Source organism: Schistocerca piceifrons, chromosome X, assembly GCF_021461385.2.
Source record: "Schistocerca piceifrons isolate TAMUIC-IGC-003096 chromosome X, iqSchPice1.1, whole genome shotgun sequence".
In the NCBI taxonomy this organism is placed as follows: domain Eukaryota; kingdom Metazoa; phylum Arthropoda; class Insecta; order Orthoptera; family Acrididae; genus Schistocerca; species Schistocerca piceifrons.
Genome location: NC_060149.1, coordinates 545,600,570 through 545,620,132, shown reverse-complemented (window position 1 = coordinate 545,620,132; position 19,563 = coordinate 545,600,570). Strand labels below are relative to the sequence as shown.

Sequence of the window (19,563 nt, the reverse complement as noted above, 5' to 3'; positions counted from 1 at the left end):
TAAGTTTTCCAGCAGCTACGTACGTTATTGGCTATATTAATTACCTTGTCCTGCTCCAGACCTCACGCCAGCCTGTGTGAGCTTAAACGCGTGCCTTTCGGCTTCCTCATAGTGGCTTGGCTGTCTTGCCAAGCCACAACACAGTTCACCAGTGAAGTATGGTATCAGTTCTGGTATTGTTCCTACTAAAGCCTTGGAAGAATGGTGAATCTCACAAGCAGAATAGATTTGAGAAACAGGAAATTGAGCTATAAAGATTGTTAAGTGATCTTTTTGCTCTACACAGTTACAATGTAAAATTACATCACTAACAATAAAAAGAATTTAAGTGGTAAGAAACATTTCCATTCATGTCATCAAGTGTTTGCAGTGCCCACCACCAACTCCAATACATATTTACAGACTCTAATGTAGGGACATTTGCACAGGCTGAAGACATTCCTTAAATGTCATTGTGTATATTGAAACAGTGCCATGTTATAGATGCTCTTAGGTCTTTGCAACTTGTGTACTGATTTTCAACTGTGGTCATATCCGAGAGAAAAAAGTCCATTGGAGTCAAATTGGGTGGATGTATACACCAACTGGCAATGTCCTCACATTATATTCAGCACCCATAGAAAGAGTTGGGCAACAGCTTCCTAGGTACCTGTGAGTAGCGAGCCCCTTTCCTGCTTGGGATGCTCATGGTATTTTTTGTGAAGGTATCTGTCCATGAATTTCTAAGAATGAAATAGCCATACTCACCCTATGTGGTTGCTCTGTCCAGAATACGAGCAGACGATATTCTTCCTAACACTCAAGCTGGAATCAGTCATTTACCTAAACCAACTGAAGATGAAATGTACTGGGAATCGGACAGTATGTTGTTTAGGGGCAAACCTTGTAAATGTGACTTAATAAAAGGTGAGAATAATCTCTGAGATTTGAAGTCTGATAAAGTCATGCTTATTCATCCAGCTCATCAGGGCAATGCTACTATAATATTGAGGGAAGAAGACTTCAGAAGCAAAATGTAGAACATATTAGAACCAAGGAGATTTAGAAAGCTTAGTTGAGATACCACCAGTTTTGTACTAAGGGTAGTGGACAAATAAATTAAAGGATCTCCAATTTCTCCCATTGCCAAGAAGTGTCTCATCACATTAGAAATGTTGCCACCTTGACAGTGGTTTACCAAAATTGGAAAAACCAGGCATTCCATTATGATTGTTAGCAGTATTGATTTCCCACCCAGTGGAATTGCAAAACACGTAGCAACTCACCTACAGCCATTTATATGAAAAAGTGTCGTATATTAAATATTCTGATTGCTTTACCGAAAAAAATAAAGTTTCTCTCAGTGAGTCCAAGAGGTAGCTTGGCCAGTTTTGATGTTGTATAGTTGATTGAGGTGAAGTTGCAGATGGAACATATTTTTATGAAGAATATGACAAATCCCTTTAAACATTGTCTTGCATCAGCTTACTTTCAGTGTGACAACAAATTATAGGAGCAAACTGATATTGTGGTCATGCGGTCCCATTCAGTGCATTTGTAGTGTATGGAAAAATTAGAAGAAGCAACCCTTCAGATGGACAAGAAGAAATCTACTTCTTGGTTTTAGTATGTTGGTGACATCTTCAATATATGTTATTGCAGAGCAAACAAACTCTTGAAATTTCTGAATTTCCTGAGTAATAATAATTCTGACGTAAAGTTCACAATAGAAATAGAATAAGAACATCAAATTTCATTGTTAGTATATGCAAGTACTTAGAAAATCTTACGGAACTTAGGGGCAAACAATCTATAGGAAGTCCACTCATGTGGAAATACCATCAAAGAAATTCCAATCACCATCTCATAGGAGAAATGGAGTAAGAAAGACATAGGTGGAATGGGCTAAATAAATCTGTGACCTCGATACTTGGAGAAGGAGCTCAGTCATTTAAGAAATACTTTCAGAAGAAATGAATGCTTTGATTACAAGAGATAAATAGAATAACACACACTAAAAGGTGTGGAGATTCTGTCATTAAATGAAAGAGAGAGAGAGAGAGAGAGAGAGAGAGAGAGAGAGAGAGAGCGCTAAAGGGAAAGTTTTATTTCCGTATTTCCATTCATAAATAAAGCACAGATTACATCAGCATACTGCTACGAAGACATGGTATTGACACTGTGATTAAACTGACAAGTAAAAGACATGGATATTTGAATACTATGAAGAACCCATGATCACTGCGTGTCATGGCAGAAGTGTGCAAAAGTTCTTGCACATTCGTCAGTTGCACATGTGAACATAAGCACCAATGCCTAGCTTAAAGAACATAAGAGGATTTATTGTCATGGTAACACTGTTAAATCACCAGCAGCAGACGATGCACTGAGATTAGGAAATCACCAAATTCAATCTCTCGAGTTCCAGTCATTACTGTGCTAGGATCTAAAGAGACGCAATAGAAACTCAAAACAGAAAAACAGCTTAAACAGAAAAGTAATTGTAGACCTTAGTGCTAAATAAAGGAAACAGCACCATTTCTTCCACAGTACAAGCTCTATAAAACGCGCTAATGCAAGTCCGTGATCTGTAGCAGTGGTTGAGTGAATCCATGACCATACCATTGCAGGCTATGTTTAAAGATTTCAGCTTGTTCAACATGTTTGAGTTAAAAAAATCAATAGCCATATCTTTATAGCTTCTGAAGATGTCATTAGCTTTAGGAGATCAAACTTTACACTCAGGAACATGCTATAGATAATGGTCCAATGCCAATATAATTAAAGTCGCCAGAGATATTTAATTATCTAAGTGTGTAAAAAAAGAGTCTGCCATGCAGAATGTAACCAGTGTTTGATAATGTGAAATAAACAGGCAGAATAAAAAGCCAGATCTTCTTGGTACCCTTTTATACCTGTTTCATAATGGTGCAACACTCTCCCTTCCTCAGTATGCATAGTATCGTATTTCCTTATTTGGACGTGGAATCACGAACTTTAGCATAAGATAGCAGTCAGTCTGATATTCAGTACAGAGAAATCTTAAACGAGTTAAAGGTTCCACAGAATGAAACTTGGATGAATTTGCCATTTTTAGGTCTGTGATACTAGCAACAAATATTTACTATAGTTCCATTTGTACAAACAACATAGATACTAATACCTTTCTCATATAGGGCAACATCAAGAGACTGTATGTCATTTAACGAGGAGTTCCTGAAATTCATCAGAGTTGTAACAGAATTGTGATACCTTAAGTCATACCCTAAATATTTCAAGTGAACAGCATTGCTGAATCACCTTCTACATGTCACTTCTCAATAGGAAAAACCAAGAGAACATGTGTAATTTTCACACTTTGATTGTTTTAAATAATGATAGTATTTGGAATAAGTGCATTTGTTGGCATAAGGGTAGTTGTGGGACTGAAGAGAAAACATCTTTAACAATGAATCAAATGATGTGAAATAATAACCATGAATTTATGATACGTCATTGTACACACAGTTCCATGAATTACTGCTTGTAATTTGTAAATTTTGATCATAATATTAATGTTTACTTGTTATTGAAGAGAAGTTTAATGACAAATACTAATATAAAATTGTCAGAAGTAAATAAATGTAGAATGTATAGGTAAGAATGTACTATTCACTTCTTACATGGTATATCACTAATGCCACAATAACATATAACTGTACTTTAAGATTTTAATGCACTTCTTACTTTGTGTAAGCACGTTAGGCCATAGTAACAATACGTAAATCATTATTCAAGTCAACAATGACAGATATGTTTATTGTTTCAGAAAGTACATTTGTTCAGAAAAGTCAACTTTTAAGACAGGCAGAGATAATGAACTACCACAAGTGGTCATGGTTATTACCTATGCCAATGCTGTAACATATTATCCAGTTAATAAGTACTTTAAAACAAATAAAATGGTACTTGTAATAAGATTATATAGAAAGGGAGTCTCTTATTCATCACTAATAAATTAACTTCATATAATACAGGTATTCAGCTGGTCAGCCATGATGCCCCTTTTGTGTAGGATAGTTAAAAGTCCCTTTTATCTTAAAATAGTCATGAAACGGTAAGTTTTAGTTAAAAATTAATATGAAGTGTCAGAAGTTGGTTCAAAAACCTTTCTAACAATACCAGATTCATCCCAGTTTGATTAGTATGTGTTGAGAAAAAGGGATGTTGAATTGAGAAACGATAGATTTTGCCATGCTCTTGTGGTGATGTGTAAACAAGAAAACAAAAATGACAAATTAACTGCACCAATTTAATGTAGTTAATAAAATTTCATTGACTGCATTTTTAAATAATTTGTAATATCTCCAGTTCTTCTCTCAAAGTACTATATTTTACATGCCTAGTAATAGCCTGAAATGAATTGCCATAGAGTTTCTATAAATTTGCTACTGACAAGTCTTCTGTGATACTGTTCCTGTGCTAATTCCACACTGTCCATGTTACAATTTTTTCTTTTGTAGTGTTTATCTCTTCCCACAGGACCTGTTATTGCTTTCATGGCAAATTTATTTTTGGTTTTATTTTGTGGCTGGATCCTCATCCTGTTATATCAGTCATCAGTTAATCCAAGGAAGGAAGGCCTGTGCGTCATCTGCCTTTGAATCATATAAATTTTGTTCACTGTGTCATTGCATTGTAGCTATTTAGATGTCCATTTTTAGGCAGATGTTGTGGACAACTCCAGCATTTCCCTAAATAAGTGTGGAAAATGCCTAAAACCGTACTCAGGCTAGCTAGTGTACCAGACCAGTGGTCCTTAATCTCACACATAGATTCGGTCTGGGCCTGGGTCACATCCCCATCTTTCAAGCTAGTGTGCTGCACCTTAAGGTAGACCAGGGTTGGCCATGGAGTGCAGAACTTAAAAACTTCACATATGCACAATGTGCTGCCCACATGTGGTCTCGGCACTACTTGGTATGTCTACTTTGCACCATCGTTCTTGGTATACCGTGACATTTAATTTATCAATGGGATGAGACACTTTCTTCCAGCATTTGCGGCTTGTTTTGGTCAGCATGAATTTCTTCAGTTAAACAGAATCATAGTATATGTGCTGTTTATCCTTCAGTATTTGTTTGCAGTATAGAGGAAGGTCACAGTTCCAATGGCTGCGCAAAAAGAGGCACTATCACAATCCTACAAAAATGAATGGGAATCTCAGAGGAGGATGATATCATCTCTCACTATCTATTATGTAGCCTTGTAATCAGTGGGTAGTGCAGAATTGCTATGAAGGGGCATTACAACACCATGCAAAGATAATTTAAAGATGTAGTTGACGATGAAAGACTTAAATTTTTTATGATCAACTGAAGATTTGTACAGTGTTCATTGTTCTTTTTGTGTTAAAGATGCAGGCATGGAACACATGATAGAATTGATGGTGTGAATTGTAAATTTTCTGAAGGCATATGCATTATTGCTTTGTCAGTCACAACAGTCTTTGACAGAACTGAACGAAAGTATGGAGATGTTATATATTACAGCAAAGTATGTTGGTAAAGTCAAAGGACATGTGTGGAATGAGTTTTTGACTTAACAGCCACTATTGTTGAATTTATGAAGGAAAAATGAAAGCAAGAATGAAAATTAGAAGATGTGGAATGGATTGCAGAACTTGCATTTTAAATAAAACTGTCCTCAGTAAGACATTACAGGGTCAGAAGCAAATTATTTCTGATGTTATGGCAAAAATGGGTGCATTTAAAAAGAATATTGCATTGTGCAAGGGACAACTTCTGATAAGGAACACCATGATGTCCCTAAGCTCACTGGCATTAAAGGAAACACGAAATTTGGACAGTCCATTGTGGTGTTGAAAGACTTTCAGGAATAGCTTTCTAAACATTCGAGGACACTGCCAATCTTAAATGTGGTTTTGAGCTGTGTTCAAGGCCATTTGCCATTTCAGTAAAAAGCACCCGTGTTGCATCTGCAAATGGACCTGGTCGATATGTAATGTAATTCATGTTTAAAAGGCAGATTCTTTTATTTTAAAACTGTCCAGGAATTGTATGTTGTTTTCCTCAGGAAGAGTTTCCACATCTTCATAATAAGGTTGTAAAAGTGATGATTAAATATGTGCTGGAAAAGCTTTCTCCAGTAATGAAACTACATAAGCCCCGATTACGTTTGGGCCAGATTTAATTTTGTTATGACTTCAGTGTGCCAAGAATAGTTAAATAACACAAAAAATGCATTTTGTTTGTGATCTTCATTGTTGAGAATTATGATATATGAAACAAAGCCACATGCTGCACTTTTGCAGTTTACGCCCCCCCCCCTCCCCCCCCCTCCCCCCCCCCCTCCCCCCCGTCCAATCTCATCCAGACAGTGTTGTGTGGTAGAGAGGGGGGGACTTATACACTTGTCTGAGAGAGATTCACACGCGTGCATGAGCACCACACTTGAGCACAGTTCTTGGCCATCTCTGAGCAATACAAATAGGTTGTCCAGGTCATAATTGTACAGTTAAAAATGGAATCCTTCCTCTGTACCCATGACATTGATGATGAAGTCCATCCTTCTTGACAAAGCGTAGGGGAACGATGTGGGAGACCTGCACCGCTGTACTAGTCAAGGTCCTAATGGAAGTGGTTTGCCGTTGCCTTCCTCCAACCATAATGGGGATGAGTGATGATGAGGAAGACGACACAACAACACCCAGTCATCTCGGGGCAGGTGAAAATCCCTGACCCGCCGGGAATCGAACACGGGACCCTGTGCTTGGGAAGCGAGAACACTACCATGAGAGCACGAGCTGTGGACACCCATGACATTACCTACATAAAATTTGTGAATATGTTTATTGATCTGTATACAAGGAAATAGTCATGTTACTTATGCTGTTACCTCAGGAATAACTCTCCTTTGGAGCCATTCAACTTTCCTCAGTTTATTTGTGCAGTGGTAATATACTATTGTTATATATTATGATGAACTTTGTCTGAAAGCTAATCATTTCCTGCCTTTTTTTTAGATGCCTCTTGGCTACACGCAGCTTCCTCTCTTTGGTTTATAGTGATCTGTCCTCTTACACGTATTATATTTATCCTAAATTTACCATTGTTACATGTTGTTTTAAGTTACTGTGATAACACTGATAACCCCCTTTGCAACCTACACTTCAAGTATAAGGAAAGAATAACAAAAGAGCACTTAAATGTTTCTTGGCGAAACAGAGAGAGTTAAGAAATTTGATGTTGGCAGTTGTAGACCAGTAGAGAGGGACAGATCTTGACACCACATGAACATCTGCATGGCACGAATTGTTTGTTTGTTTTTTAAAAATATCCTGTCAATTTGGATTTGAAAATGGTTCATGAAAGTTCTTTGTATATGGGCTTGTAAGGTATAAGAGGCATAACAGTAATAAAAAGCGATGAAATAGAACACGATGAAAGTTAGATTGTTAAATTGAGGAAAAGTTAAGAGACAGTAATTGACATATGCTCAAGTGCCAATATTCTAGATAATGACATAAGTAATAAACAGCTTTCATAGTGCACAGAGTAATATAAAAACTATAAAACAAATAGCTAAAGAAGCCACAATGAAAGGGTTGGGTTGGGTTGTTTTGGGGGAAGAGACCAAACTGCGAGGTCATCGGTCTCATTGGGTTAGGGAAGGACGGGAAAGGAAGTCGGCCGTGCCCTTTCAAAGGAACCATCCAGGCATTTGCCTGGAGCGATTTAGGGAAATCACGGAAAACCTAAATCAGGATGGCCGGACACGGGATTGAACCGTCGTCCTCCCGAATGCGAGTCCAGTGTGATAACCATTGCGCCACCTCGCTCGGTCACATTGAAAGAAAACATACTGTTGACATAATCGGCGCCCTCTGTTAGTGCTAATGCTAGAATGACACATAGACAAAAAGTGTTTAGAGGAACGTGAGTGCCAGAAGGCCCCTTGTACCCTGCGGCATGCCACTGCAAGGAAAGAATGATAAAATTCCATACCAGTGCATGAACAACATTATCTAGTTAATGCAGTATATTAAATGAACAGAGCGGGAACAAGAAAATACTAGAGTTATGGGTACAACATACAAAAACGAAGTAAATATGTAAGGCACTCTATACTGGGTGAAACTATCAAATTGTATAGAGTGCCTTACATATTTACTGGGTGAAACTATCAAATTGTATAGAGTGCCTTACATATTTACTTCGTTTTCGTACATTTTATGCATAACTCTAGCACTGGTATGCAATTTTATCATTCTTTTCTTGCAACAGTGTGCCACAGGGTAGGAGGGGTCCTCTGACGGTCACGTTCTTCTAACCACTTCTCTCCTATGCGTAATTCTGCCATTAGCATTAACAGAGGGCACTGATTATGCGCAGCAGTATGTTTTCTTTAATTGTGGCTTTCTTTAGCTGTTTTATAGTTCTTATATTACTCTGTGCGCTATGAAAGCTGTTTATTACTTATGTCATTATCTAGAATATTGGCACTTGAGCATATGTCAATTACTGTCTCTTAACTTTTCCTCAATTTAACAATCTAACTTTCGTCGTGTTCTATTTCATCGCTTTTTATTACTGTAATGCCTCTTATACCTTACAAGCCCATTACAGATTTTATCGATTATATACCCCCTGTATTATTTTACGCTGTTCAATTAATCATTGAAGACTTGTGTATGCCTACAGTAGTGACATCTGGTGAACTTACAACACAAATATCTTGTGGCTACTGTACGACAGTTTGTTTTGAACAGTAGTGCTGCTGACAACATGACTCATGCATATGCTGTTATTTATATATATTTGATGATGCTGGTGCTGATTTTGCATTTAACATGTGACGATGCCACTATGGCTGCAGGACATTAGGACATTGTTTTCATAAAATAGGTATGCCTCTTCATACTTAACGTGCACAGATGCATATGTATTTATGTTTCCCATATTTTGCTCCAGATTTGAAGATGGTCATTATAGACTGAAACTGGTAATCTGTTGACAAAAAATTTTGTGACCATAGACGTAAAGTAAAGGAAATTTTTACTAACATTACCACAGCATATACTTATTTTGACCTAAAAACATACAATATGAGATGCTTGAGGACAACTTCATTATAGGAAACAATATTTTTAGTATAGAAGTGTATGTGTTAATAACAGGATGCACCCAGTTTCTTAGGCCTGAAGAACCAAGAAAGTCTTCCATTACAAGTTATGGAAAGTAGCTTCTAGTGTTTTGCTTTCACCTGTAATAAAGTGTAATTACGAATTGTTTCAGGTGTCCACCTCTCCTGTTATAAAATATCAAAAAAGTGCAGTTCTGCAAGAGGAGGCAGGTCATTTTAGTGTGGGCGTAAAAGTTGCGGTAAGTATATGTCAAATGAACATGTTACAATGTGAATAATATGCTAATTGCAATTATTGACATCTAGATTTATTTATGTTTCTGTTAACACTCAAGGGAGGGAGGGGTAATTTTCACATCAGACAAAATTATTTTTGCCAGGTAGCTGAACATTTATTCACATGAATAAAATGTAGACCCTATGTTACTACTAGCAAAAGTTTATAGAAGGTCCTTATTACAAAGTTATCAGATTCATAACACTTTTCTTTGTCAGTTTTATTAAACTCATTCTGTATTAGCTGCCGTGTCATAATGTTGAATAGTTCAAACACCAAAATAATCAGATATTATGATACAAAAGAACACTCACTAAAATTTTAGTTAATTTGACATTACTTCCATTTTTCTCGGGACTTCAAGGAAGTAATTAATACCTGAAAATGGAATATCTGATGTGCTTGACAATATTTTGAGCAAAAAGTAACAATTTTAGACTCACATACTGTCATTCTTTTTTGATCATTGTTAGATTCTTGTGAAAGATTACTGAAGTGAGAAATTCATTTTTCTGCTAACATGTTTGTCCTTTAAAAGAAAAATCATATGCTTACAGTTTGCTAAACTTTACAGAAATAAAATGCTGGGTCATATAAGAATCTTTACATTTAATAGTAAACCTGACAATTAAAAATAACTACTATTTAAGTAGCAGAAACATTTCATTCATGAAAAGTGTAACAGCAAAGACAAATTACAAGCAGGCAGATTTGAACTGATTTCACTCTGAGCAATGAGCATAAGAAAAGGGGTGGGAGAGGGAGAAACTGAAACATGGTAGAACACTTGAAATGAAGAGAGGATGGAAGAAAGTGACATGACTGATTGAGAAGAGGAAAGACAAAGACTTGTAAGTGGGGGAAGATAGACGCTTTTGCACTACAGTTTGACAGAGAGGAAATGGCAGTGGGCATTTAACACAATGCAGAGTAGCTTATTCTAGAAGTGAACAACAGCTACAGAAAGGAGTCAGGTAATGTTTGTATTTTATGGTTGCACACAGCTTGGATACTTGATATGTGACACCTGTTGTGATTATTGTGAGATACTTGACCTCTGATATGAGATACTGAGGTGCATGTGCAGCAGGAAGATGATGAATGGGATATAGCATATGGTAATCACGTAACTTGTCTGATGGCAACCATCCTAAGTGGATGTATGAGGCACTGACATGATAAATAGACAGATATTGCACATTTAATGCACAAAGGCACTCATTGTTAGCAGTAATCTACTGTAGTTTCAACTAGTAGTACAATGTTGGATTAAATCACAATATAGAGGTTCTGCAGAACAAGTGGTTGCATGTGTTTGTTTCACATCCTGTGGGAATATGTGCGAAAACTTGTGGAGGGTATAGAGCATGTGGGAGTCTTTTTGCATGTGGTGACAGTATCCTCTGCTAGTTGAAGTGCTCATCAAAAGTTACACCAAAGTTTTTCACCATTTTCTGATTTGGTATTGGGATACCATTGAGAAGAATAGGAGACAATATTTTGCAAAATCAAGAACTTCTTAATTTCTGATGGGGATACTAAAATTACTTGTGACTTTGTCACATTTAATATGAGACCTTAGTTTTGCTGAAGTCTAGTAGTGCCAATATTGTGGCCTCATGGTTGTCATCGTATATTACAGGTGATCAGTTATCTTAATTAGGGCAGGGTTTGTGCTGTGGTGTCTAAGTAAACAGACCAGGTATGCCATATAAGTGAATTTGTGTAAATATTCAGTTGATTCATTGTGGACAGTATGGTTCAGGGCTTTGGAAACAGTAGGTAAGGTAGTAATTGGTTCTTAATGGAAAATGATTGTGAGGTTTTGTTCTTAGGAACTTAACTATCTGCACAGGTGTGACAATGTCGCTACGCTTCATGATCAGCACAGATATTTCACAGACTAACAGTGGCTTGATAATACCTGGGGAACAAAACCCTGTGAGAGAAAAATGAACATGCTATTGAGTCAGTCTACAGGAAGCAGAGAGTCTGAACCCATGTAGAGATGGACACAGGAATGACTCAACATGCAGCTGGTGTGGACGGCTAATAGCTAAGCTAAGCACTCAGCAAAATTACACGGCACAAAGTGCAAGATGATGTCTGTGGTGGTTGAACTCCAGAAAGGCAGTGGCCCGCCTGGGCTACTGCTGCCTGCTGGTAAACACCTCACCAACAGGTCTGCCCCTACTACTTTCTGTGGCAGGATTTTGCATTATCCTACTGTGCTATCCATGTCAGCTCATTTATGTCATTCATGGTGTCTACTGGTGGGAATACTAACTCCCTCCATCCTGAAAAGACCATGTTGTTGTTGTGGTCTTCAGTCCTGAGACTGGTTTGATGCAGCTCTCCATGATACTCTATCCTGTGCAAGCTTCTTCATCTCCCAGTACCTACTGCAACCTACATCCTTCTGAATCTGCTTAGTGTATTGATCTCTTGGTCTCCCTCTACAATTTTTACCCTCCACGCTGCCCTCCAATGCTAAATTTGTGATCCCTTGATGCCTCAAAACATGTCCTACCAACCGATCCCTTCTTCTAGTCAAGTTGTGCCACAAACTTCTCTTCTCCCCAATCCTATTCAATACCTCCTCATTAGTTACGTGATCTACCCACCTTATCTTCAGCATTCTTCTGTAGCACCACATTTCGAAAGCTTCTATTCTCTTGTTGTCCAAACTGGTTATCGTCCATGTTTCACTTCCATACATGGCTACACTCCATACAAATACTTTCAGAAACGACTTCCTGACACTTAAATCTATACTCGATGTTAACAAATTTCTCTTCTTGAGAAACGCTTTCCTTGCCATTGCCAGTCTACATTTTATATCCTCTCTACTTCGACCATCATCAGTTATTTTACTCCCTAAATAGCAAAACTCCTTTACTACTTTAAGTGTCTCATTTCCTAATCTAATCCCCTCAGCATCACCCGATTTAATTTGACTACATTCCATTATCCTCATTTTGCTTTTGTTGATGTTCATCTTATATCCTCCTTTCAAGACACTGTCCATTCCGTTCAACTGCTCTTCCAAGTCCTTTGCTGTCTCTGACAGAATTACAATGTCATCGGCGAACCTCAAAGTTTTTACTTCTTCTCCATGAATTTTAATACCTACTCCGAATTTTTCTTTTGTTTCCTTTACTGCTTGCTCAATATACAGATTGAATAACATTGAGGAGAGGCTACAACCCTGTCTCACTCCTTTCCCAACCACTGCTTCCCTTTCATGCCCCTCGATTCTTATAACTGCCATCTGGTTTCTGTACAAATTGTAATTAGCCTTTCGCTCCCTGTATTTTACCCCTGCCACCTTCAGAATTTGAAAGAGAGTATTCCAGTTAATGTTGTCAAAAGCTTTCTCTAAGTCTACAAATGCTAGAAATGTAGGTTTGCCTTTTCTTAATCTTTCTTCTAAGATAAGTCGTAAGGTTAGTATTGCCTCACGTGTTCCAACATTTCTACGGAATCCAAACTGATCTTCCCCGAGGTCCGCTTCTACCAATTTTTCCATTCGTCTGTAAAGAATTCGCGTTAGTATTTTGCAGCTGTGACTTATTAAACTGATAGTTCAGTAATTTTCACATCTGTCAACACCTGCTTTCTTTGGGATTGGAATTATTATATTCTTCTTGGAGTCTGTGGGTATTTCGCCTGTCTCATACATCTTGCTCACCAGATGGTAGAGTTTTGTCCTGACTGGCTCTCCCAAGGCCATCAGTAGTTCTAATGGAATGTTGTCTACTCCCGGGGCCTTGTTTCGACTCAGGTCTTTCAGTGCTCTGTCAAACTCTTCACGCAGTATCTTATCTTCCATTTCTTCTTCATCTGCATCCTCTTCCATTTCATATAGAAGAAAAGACCATGTAGGGCTGAAAATGACCAGACTTGGGCCCCAACTCCGGCGAAGAACCAGAGAGGCCCCTGGAGAACTCGCCAGCTGATTGACCTCTGAAATAGACAATGGTATCGCAACTGGCTCCACTGGAAAAGCAGAAGGGCCCAGAGTCTGAGGCAGTAGTGGTTGACCAGCAGCAGCAGTGGAGGCGGCCTAGCCTCCATCGGTTGGTGGGGGGCAGTGGGGGGGGGGGGGGGGGGGTTGGGGATGAGGTGAAGGGCGAGGAGTAAGGCTGATCAAAATCCATGGGCTCCACATTGGCAGGCATAGGTGTGAGATTCACTGGGGGCCGTGGTTGCAGGTGACGGGAGGACAGCGGAGGGCATGGAGGGGAAGGCAACGGGGAAGCACGCCACTGCAAGTGGGAGCCCTCACCCGGAACCACGTCGTGACCAACCCTACCAGCTGCCTGACCAGAAGACCACGGTGGTGATGTCCCAACAGGGTGCGGGTGCAGCTGATTAGCTGGCCAGGTCAGCTGCTCCCTGCTGACATCCACCACAAACCACTGCTGACCTTTGTGGCCCGCAACACCACCCGACAGCCGCTCCTGCCGCTGGCTGGAGAACTGGGCCTAAACAGCAACCCTGGAAGGAAAATGCAGTGGTCCATGGTGGTCCATGGCATGCGACTCTGGGTGCAGCAAATCCAGGAGACCCTGCGGCTGGCACCTCCGGAAACGTTCTGCCAGACTGCACTCGTTGACCGGTGTTGCCAGGTATGTAGCCAGACAACTTGACACCGCATTGTCACAGGAAGAGGCAGTCGCAGACTACTTCATTTGGGTCTTAAATGTATGCACGAAGTGCTCCGCCTCCAAGTTAGAAGCTAGGTGATATAGGGCAGTAGTCAGATGCCGGATACCTTTGCAAATACAAAAGTCGACTAATTCCTGTGATACAAATTGCCTACTGTTATCAGACATAAGGGTCCCTGGAGATTCTTCAGTGGCAAAAATAACTGACAACGTGCAAACAGTGGCTGTTGACGACTTGGACAGCTTGGCTATGTAGGGGAAAGTAGACAATGCTGGCAGGTTGACAGTGGCTTTGATTTAGTTGTCTGTAGCAACAAGACTATCTTTGGTAAGCACATATCCCAAAAAAATGAAGCCTTGGTGAGAAAACACTGCAATTTCCCAGTTTGCAATGAAAACCATTCTCCAGGAGGCACTGGAAAACCAACTGCAGGTTTCTTAAGTGCTCCTCTTGCGTAGGATCCAGTACCTAGATTTATCAAGGTAACTGATGCTACGTGGAATGTCCTGAATCAATTGCTCCAAATACCATTGATAAATTCCAGGCACAATCAAGATTCCAAAAGGCAAATGATTAAATGGTAAGGCCTGAAGGAGGGTGTTGAGGACCAGGAAAGTCTGAGAAACATTGTCCAATGACACTGCAGGTAGGCATCATGCAAGTCAATGTGGGAAAAATATCGACTCCATGGCAGCTACTGCCACCCGCAGATGAACACCTCCACCAGTGGGTCTGCCTATACTACATGTTGCTTTGCACCCTCTATGGTAGGTTTTTGCACTCTCCCACTGTGCTATCCATCCCAGCCTGGCTGCCTCCATCGTGATGGCCACTGGTGGAAATTCTAAAGGATCATTTCAGACTCTACTTCTTATCTGTTGATTGGAATACATCCCATTCATGAGGAAAAAAAAAGTTAAATACAGGGTGTCCCACTCAAACCTCCCTGATTTCAAGGACCCAGGAGAGAAAAACCACAGTAGATACGACAACGAAATATGCACCACATTTTAGAGCATCTCGAATAATTTATATTCCCGCATCAGAAGTGCCAAGTACCGTTTCCAGAGTGCAGCATGGTCGCGTGAAGTGAAAATGGTGACTCCACAGCAGCACGCGCAAACAGTAGTGTGGTTTTCAGAAACAAAATCACCGATTAATATGCAAAGAAATTATTGTTGTGTGTATGAATGTGATTCACCTGATGTGAAAACAGTTAAGGAATGGTAAAGGAAGTTTCTGGCAACAGGAAGTGTTCTGAAACATTCTGGTGGTGCACATTGCAGCGTTTCTGAAGAAACAGTGGAGGACATCAGACAGACGTTTCTAAGAAGCTCATGTAAGTCAGTTTGTCAAGCACCTAGGCAACTGGATATGCCTTGATCAACATTGCATCACATAGTTCACCAGCATCTTCATACGTGTGCTTACAAATTGTTAATTCTGCAACATCTGATGCCGTACAACAAACCATGCTGACAACAATTTGCTGCAGATATGCTGCAGTGTATTGATATGGAAAGATGTTTATTCTCAGATGAGGCAATCTTTCATCTATCTGGAAGGGTTAATAGGTATAATGTTTGGATTTGGGGTTCGCAAAATCCGCACATTGTCATTGAACGTGTTTGTGATAGCCCTAGATTACATGTCTGGTGCGGGCTAATACACGACAGGATTGTTGGACTGTTCTTCGTTGCAGAACAAACAGTGAATGGGTCAGTGTATCTGGACATGTTGGAGCAGTTTGTGTACCCTCAGATACAAGACTTGCAACCCAACATCATTTTTCAACAAGATGGAACTCCACCACATTGGTCAATGGCTGTTTGCAACTTCTCGCATAGGAAATTCCAAATCGTTGGATCGGACGCGAAGGACCCATTGCCTGGCCACCACATTCATCTGACATTATGCCGCTTGATTTCTTCATGTGGGGATTCGTGAAGGACCACGTGTATGCCACCAAAGTGGACCATATTCTTACGTTGCGACATTGTATCACTAATGCGATTGCAACAATAACAGAGGAAATGTTACAAAGAACTTGGCAAGAAATTTAAAATAGACTCAATGTTCTTCATGCTATAAATGGTTCACATGTAGAGGTGTATTGATGATAAATAAATAAGTTCTTTGAGATACTCTACAATGTGGTGCATTTTTCATTGTTGTATCTACTGTGGTTTTTTCCTGGGTCTTTGAAATCAGGGGGGTTTGAGTGGAACACCCTGTATTTCTGTCAAGACTGCTACTAAGTTATCTATAATCATGGTAGTGGTGATAAAATCAGTGCCTTTCACTTTAGAAGAGATTCTAATTATTTCTCATTATTTTATTCTTGTGTTTATTGTTATGTGTTTTAGGTTATTCAGTGTCTGAAAGGGGGCCAGGGAGGATGTCTAACAGATGATAGTTCTTGGGAGCTTGGGGGCTGGCTGGTACTGAAAAAATTCATTCTGTTCATCAGCTTAGATAAAAAAAATGGTTTCTGATTTTGTCTTTTCAACATCCAAGCTAATGATATTCTACTACAGAATCACAGAATTTGTATCACTACTTACAATGGAATGAGTGTACCTGATTTTGGCATTGTGAATGTATTGTTTTACCATGTTTTGCGGCTGCACCCCGAAGGGGATATCCCGGCCAATAAATGCCATATGATCATTTCATTTTCACCACATTCATAATTTCCAGGTATAAGAATGCAACATTCTTCATAACACCAGACACATTGTCTATAAAAATTTCAATAAATGGTTAGACAGTCGTAAAGAAATAGCTGCAGTGATCACCAGTACTCGAAGTGGCTGCAGTTTGGACAATGTAATGAAGAAAAAAAATAGACTTAAGATGTCTATGGTGAAATGGAAATGAAAGTGTTGTCAATAAACTGTACATAAGTGGAATACATGTATTAATTTGATATTCTAAATAACATAACCTAATCTTCATAAATTCCTCCTCAGTTGATTTATTTGTTGGTTCACGTGTTTCTGGAATAATAATTGAAATGGTACACTGTGGGATGTGAGTACTATATTATTACAAGCTAGAATAGCTTTCACCTCTCACTATAAATTGTCTGTGGCTTTGCTATAGTACCGTATTGCAAGCTAGAATAGCTTTCACCTCTTGCTATAAACTGCCAACAGCTTTGCCGGAGTGGTAACATCAGTTCCCATCAGATCATCAAAGTTAAGTGTTGTTGGGCTCAGCTAGTAGTTGGATGGGTGACTGTCCAGGGCTGCGATGCGCTATTTGCAAGCGGGGTGCTCTCAGCCCTTGTGAGACTGATTGAGGAGCTACTTGACTGAGAAGTAGTGGCTCCAGTCATGAAAATTAACAACAGCTGGGAGGCAGTGTGCTGATTACATGCCCCTCCATATCTGCATCGAATGACAACTATGGAATGAGGATGACATGCAGTCAGTCAGTACCATTGGGCCTTCAAGGCCTGTTTCGATGGAGGATCTTGCTACAAATTCTAAAATAACCATGAGACGATCTTTAGTATAAATTGCGTTTCTTAAATGAGTATCTTGTTTGCAAATATGAGGGGCTACTTTCATAAGGACAAATTGAAATATTTGTTCATCTGTTCTTAAATAATTTTCGTAGCTCTTTATGTCATTGCACTGTAGCTCAAGAAGCAAATTCTGGTGAACACTTCAAGCTTCTCCTCTCACTATCCATGGTTTCACTCACAGTTGTTTATCCTTCTCTTTCTTTGTAAGCAAAGCACTTGCTGCCAATATTACGTTAAATAACGCTCCAGTTAAGTTGTTGGATCAAAGCAATTTGACAAAATCGCTTACAGAAATCATTGATCAAATGATTTTGACAGCATAATATGGGTCTAAGCACTGGAAAATATTAGGTAACAATATTCAAGATACTGTAATGGAGTATTTTGCTGTGATATTCTACAGTGAGGTGACAAAAGTCATGGGACATGTCCTAATAACATGTTGGACCTCCTTTTGCCTGGTGTAGTGGAGCAAATCGATGTGGCATGATCTCAACACGTTGTTGGAAGTCCCTTGCACAAATATTGAGCCATGATGCCTCTATAACCATCCATAATTCAGAAAGTGTTGCCAGTGCTGAATCTTGTGCATGAGCTGATCTCTTGATTGTGTCCCATAAATGTTTGATGGGGTTCATGTCTTGTGATCTGGGTGGCCAAATCATTCTCTTGAATTGTTCAGAATGGTCTTCAAACCAGTCGTGGACAGTTGTGACCCGGTGACATGGCACACTGTCATCCATAAAAATTCCATTGCTTTTTGGTAACATGAAGCCCATGAATAGCTGCAAATGGTCTCCAAGTAGCCAAACATAACCATTTTCAGTTAGTGATTGGTTCAGGTAGACCAGAGTACCCAGTCCATTCCATGTAAAAACAGCCCACACCATTACGTAGCCACCACCAGCTGGGACAGTGCCTTGTTGACAACTTGTGTTCATGGCTTTGTGGGCTCTGTGCCTTTCTTGAACCCTACTTAATTGACCAGGCCACAGTTTTCCATTCATCTGGGGTCCAACCTTTACGGTCACAAGCCCAGGAGAGGTTCTGCGGTTGATGTTGGCCTGTTGGCAAAGGCTCTTGCATTGATCATTTGCTGCCATAGCCCATTAACGCCAAATTTTGCCACATTGTCCTAACGGATATGTTCGTTGTATGTCCCACATTGATTTCTGTGGTTATTTCATGCAGTGTTGGTTGTTTGTTAGCACTGACAACTCTTCACAAATGTCACTGTTCTCAGTTGTTAAGTGAAGGTTGTTGATCACTGCATTGTCCGTGGGGAGAGGTAATGCCTGAAATTTGGTATTCTCAGCGTACTCTTTTTAATGATTTCTGAAGTGGAATTTCACATGTGTCTTCACTCAAACTACCATTCCACATTCAAAGCCTGTTAAGTCCTGTTTTGCAGCCATAATCACATCGGAAAACTTTTCACATGAATCACCTGAGTAAAAATGACAGCTCCGCCAATGCACTGCCCTTTTATACATTGTGTAAGCAATACTACCACCCTCTGTATTTATGCATATTGCTGTTTCATGACTTTTGTTACCTCTGTGTATTTATACTACCAGCTGCGACAAGGATTTGTTTTCCTACCTTACATAATAACGTGCACTGAATGCTCATCTTTGTTGCAGTCCTACTTGGAATTTACTTCATACAATGAGGCTTAAAATTTTAATTCTTAGCTAATTGAAATCTTTTCAGAAATTTTTGTGTGTATCTTGTTATTATTTCGTATTGGGTTACTTACCTTCTTAACCCTGCTATTCATACCAATTTTGATGCAGAAAATGCAGAATGCATCTAGGAATTGAACAGAGGTTGTCTGCTTTCCAGCTAAACACCTTGATCACAGTGCCAGTGGTGCTTTCATTGGATAGAATTTACCTTATGGTTGCATAGATGCAGTGGAATAAGTTTCATTCTTCGGTTTATAGGAAAATATGTTTTT

General features: G+C 39.4%; 1 protein-coding gene across 1 annotated transcript in view; it reads left to right on the top strand.

The window, feature by feature from the left end:
* The window catches only part of LOC124721781, a 524,867-nt gene that overhangs the window by 249,183 nt on the left and 256,121 nt on the right, over positions 1-19,563 (top strand). The window contains exon 15 of the mRNA XM_047246895.1: positions 9,276-9,362. Within this exon, the coding sequence (XP_047102851.1) occupies positions 9,276-9,362 (87 nt within the window). The remainder of the gene's footprint in view (positions 1-9,275; positions 9,363-19,563) is intronic.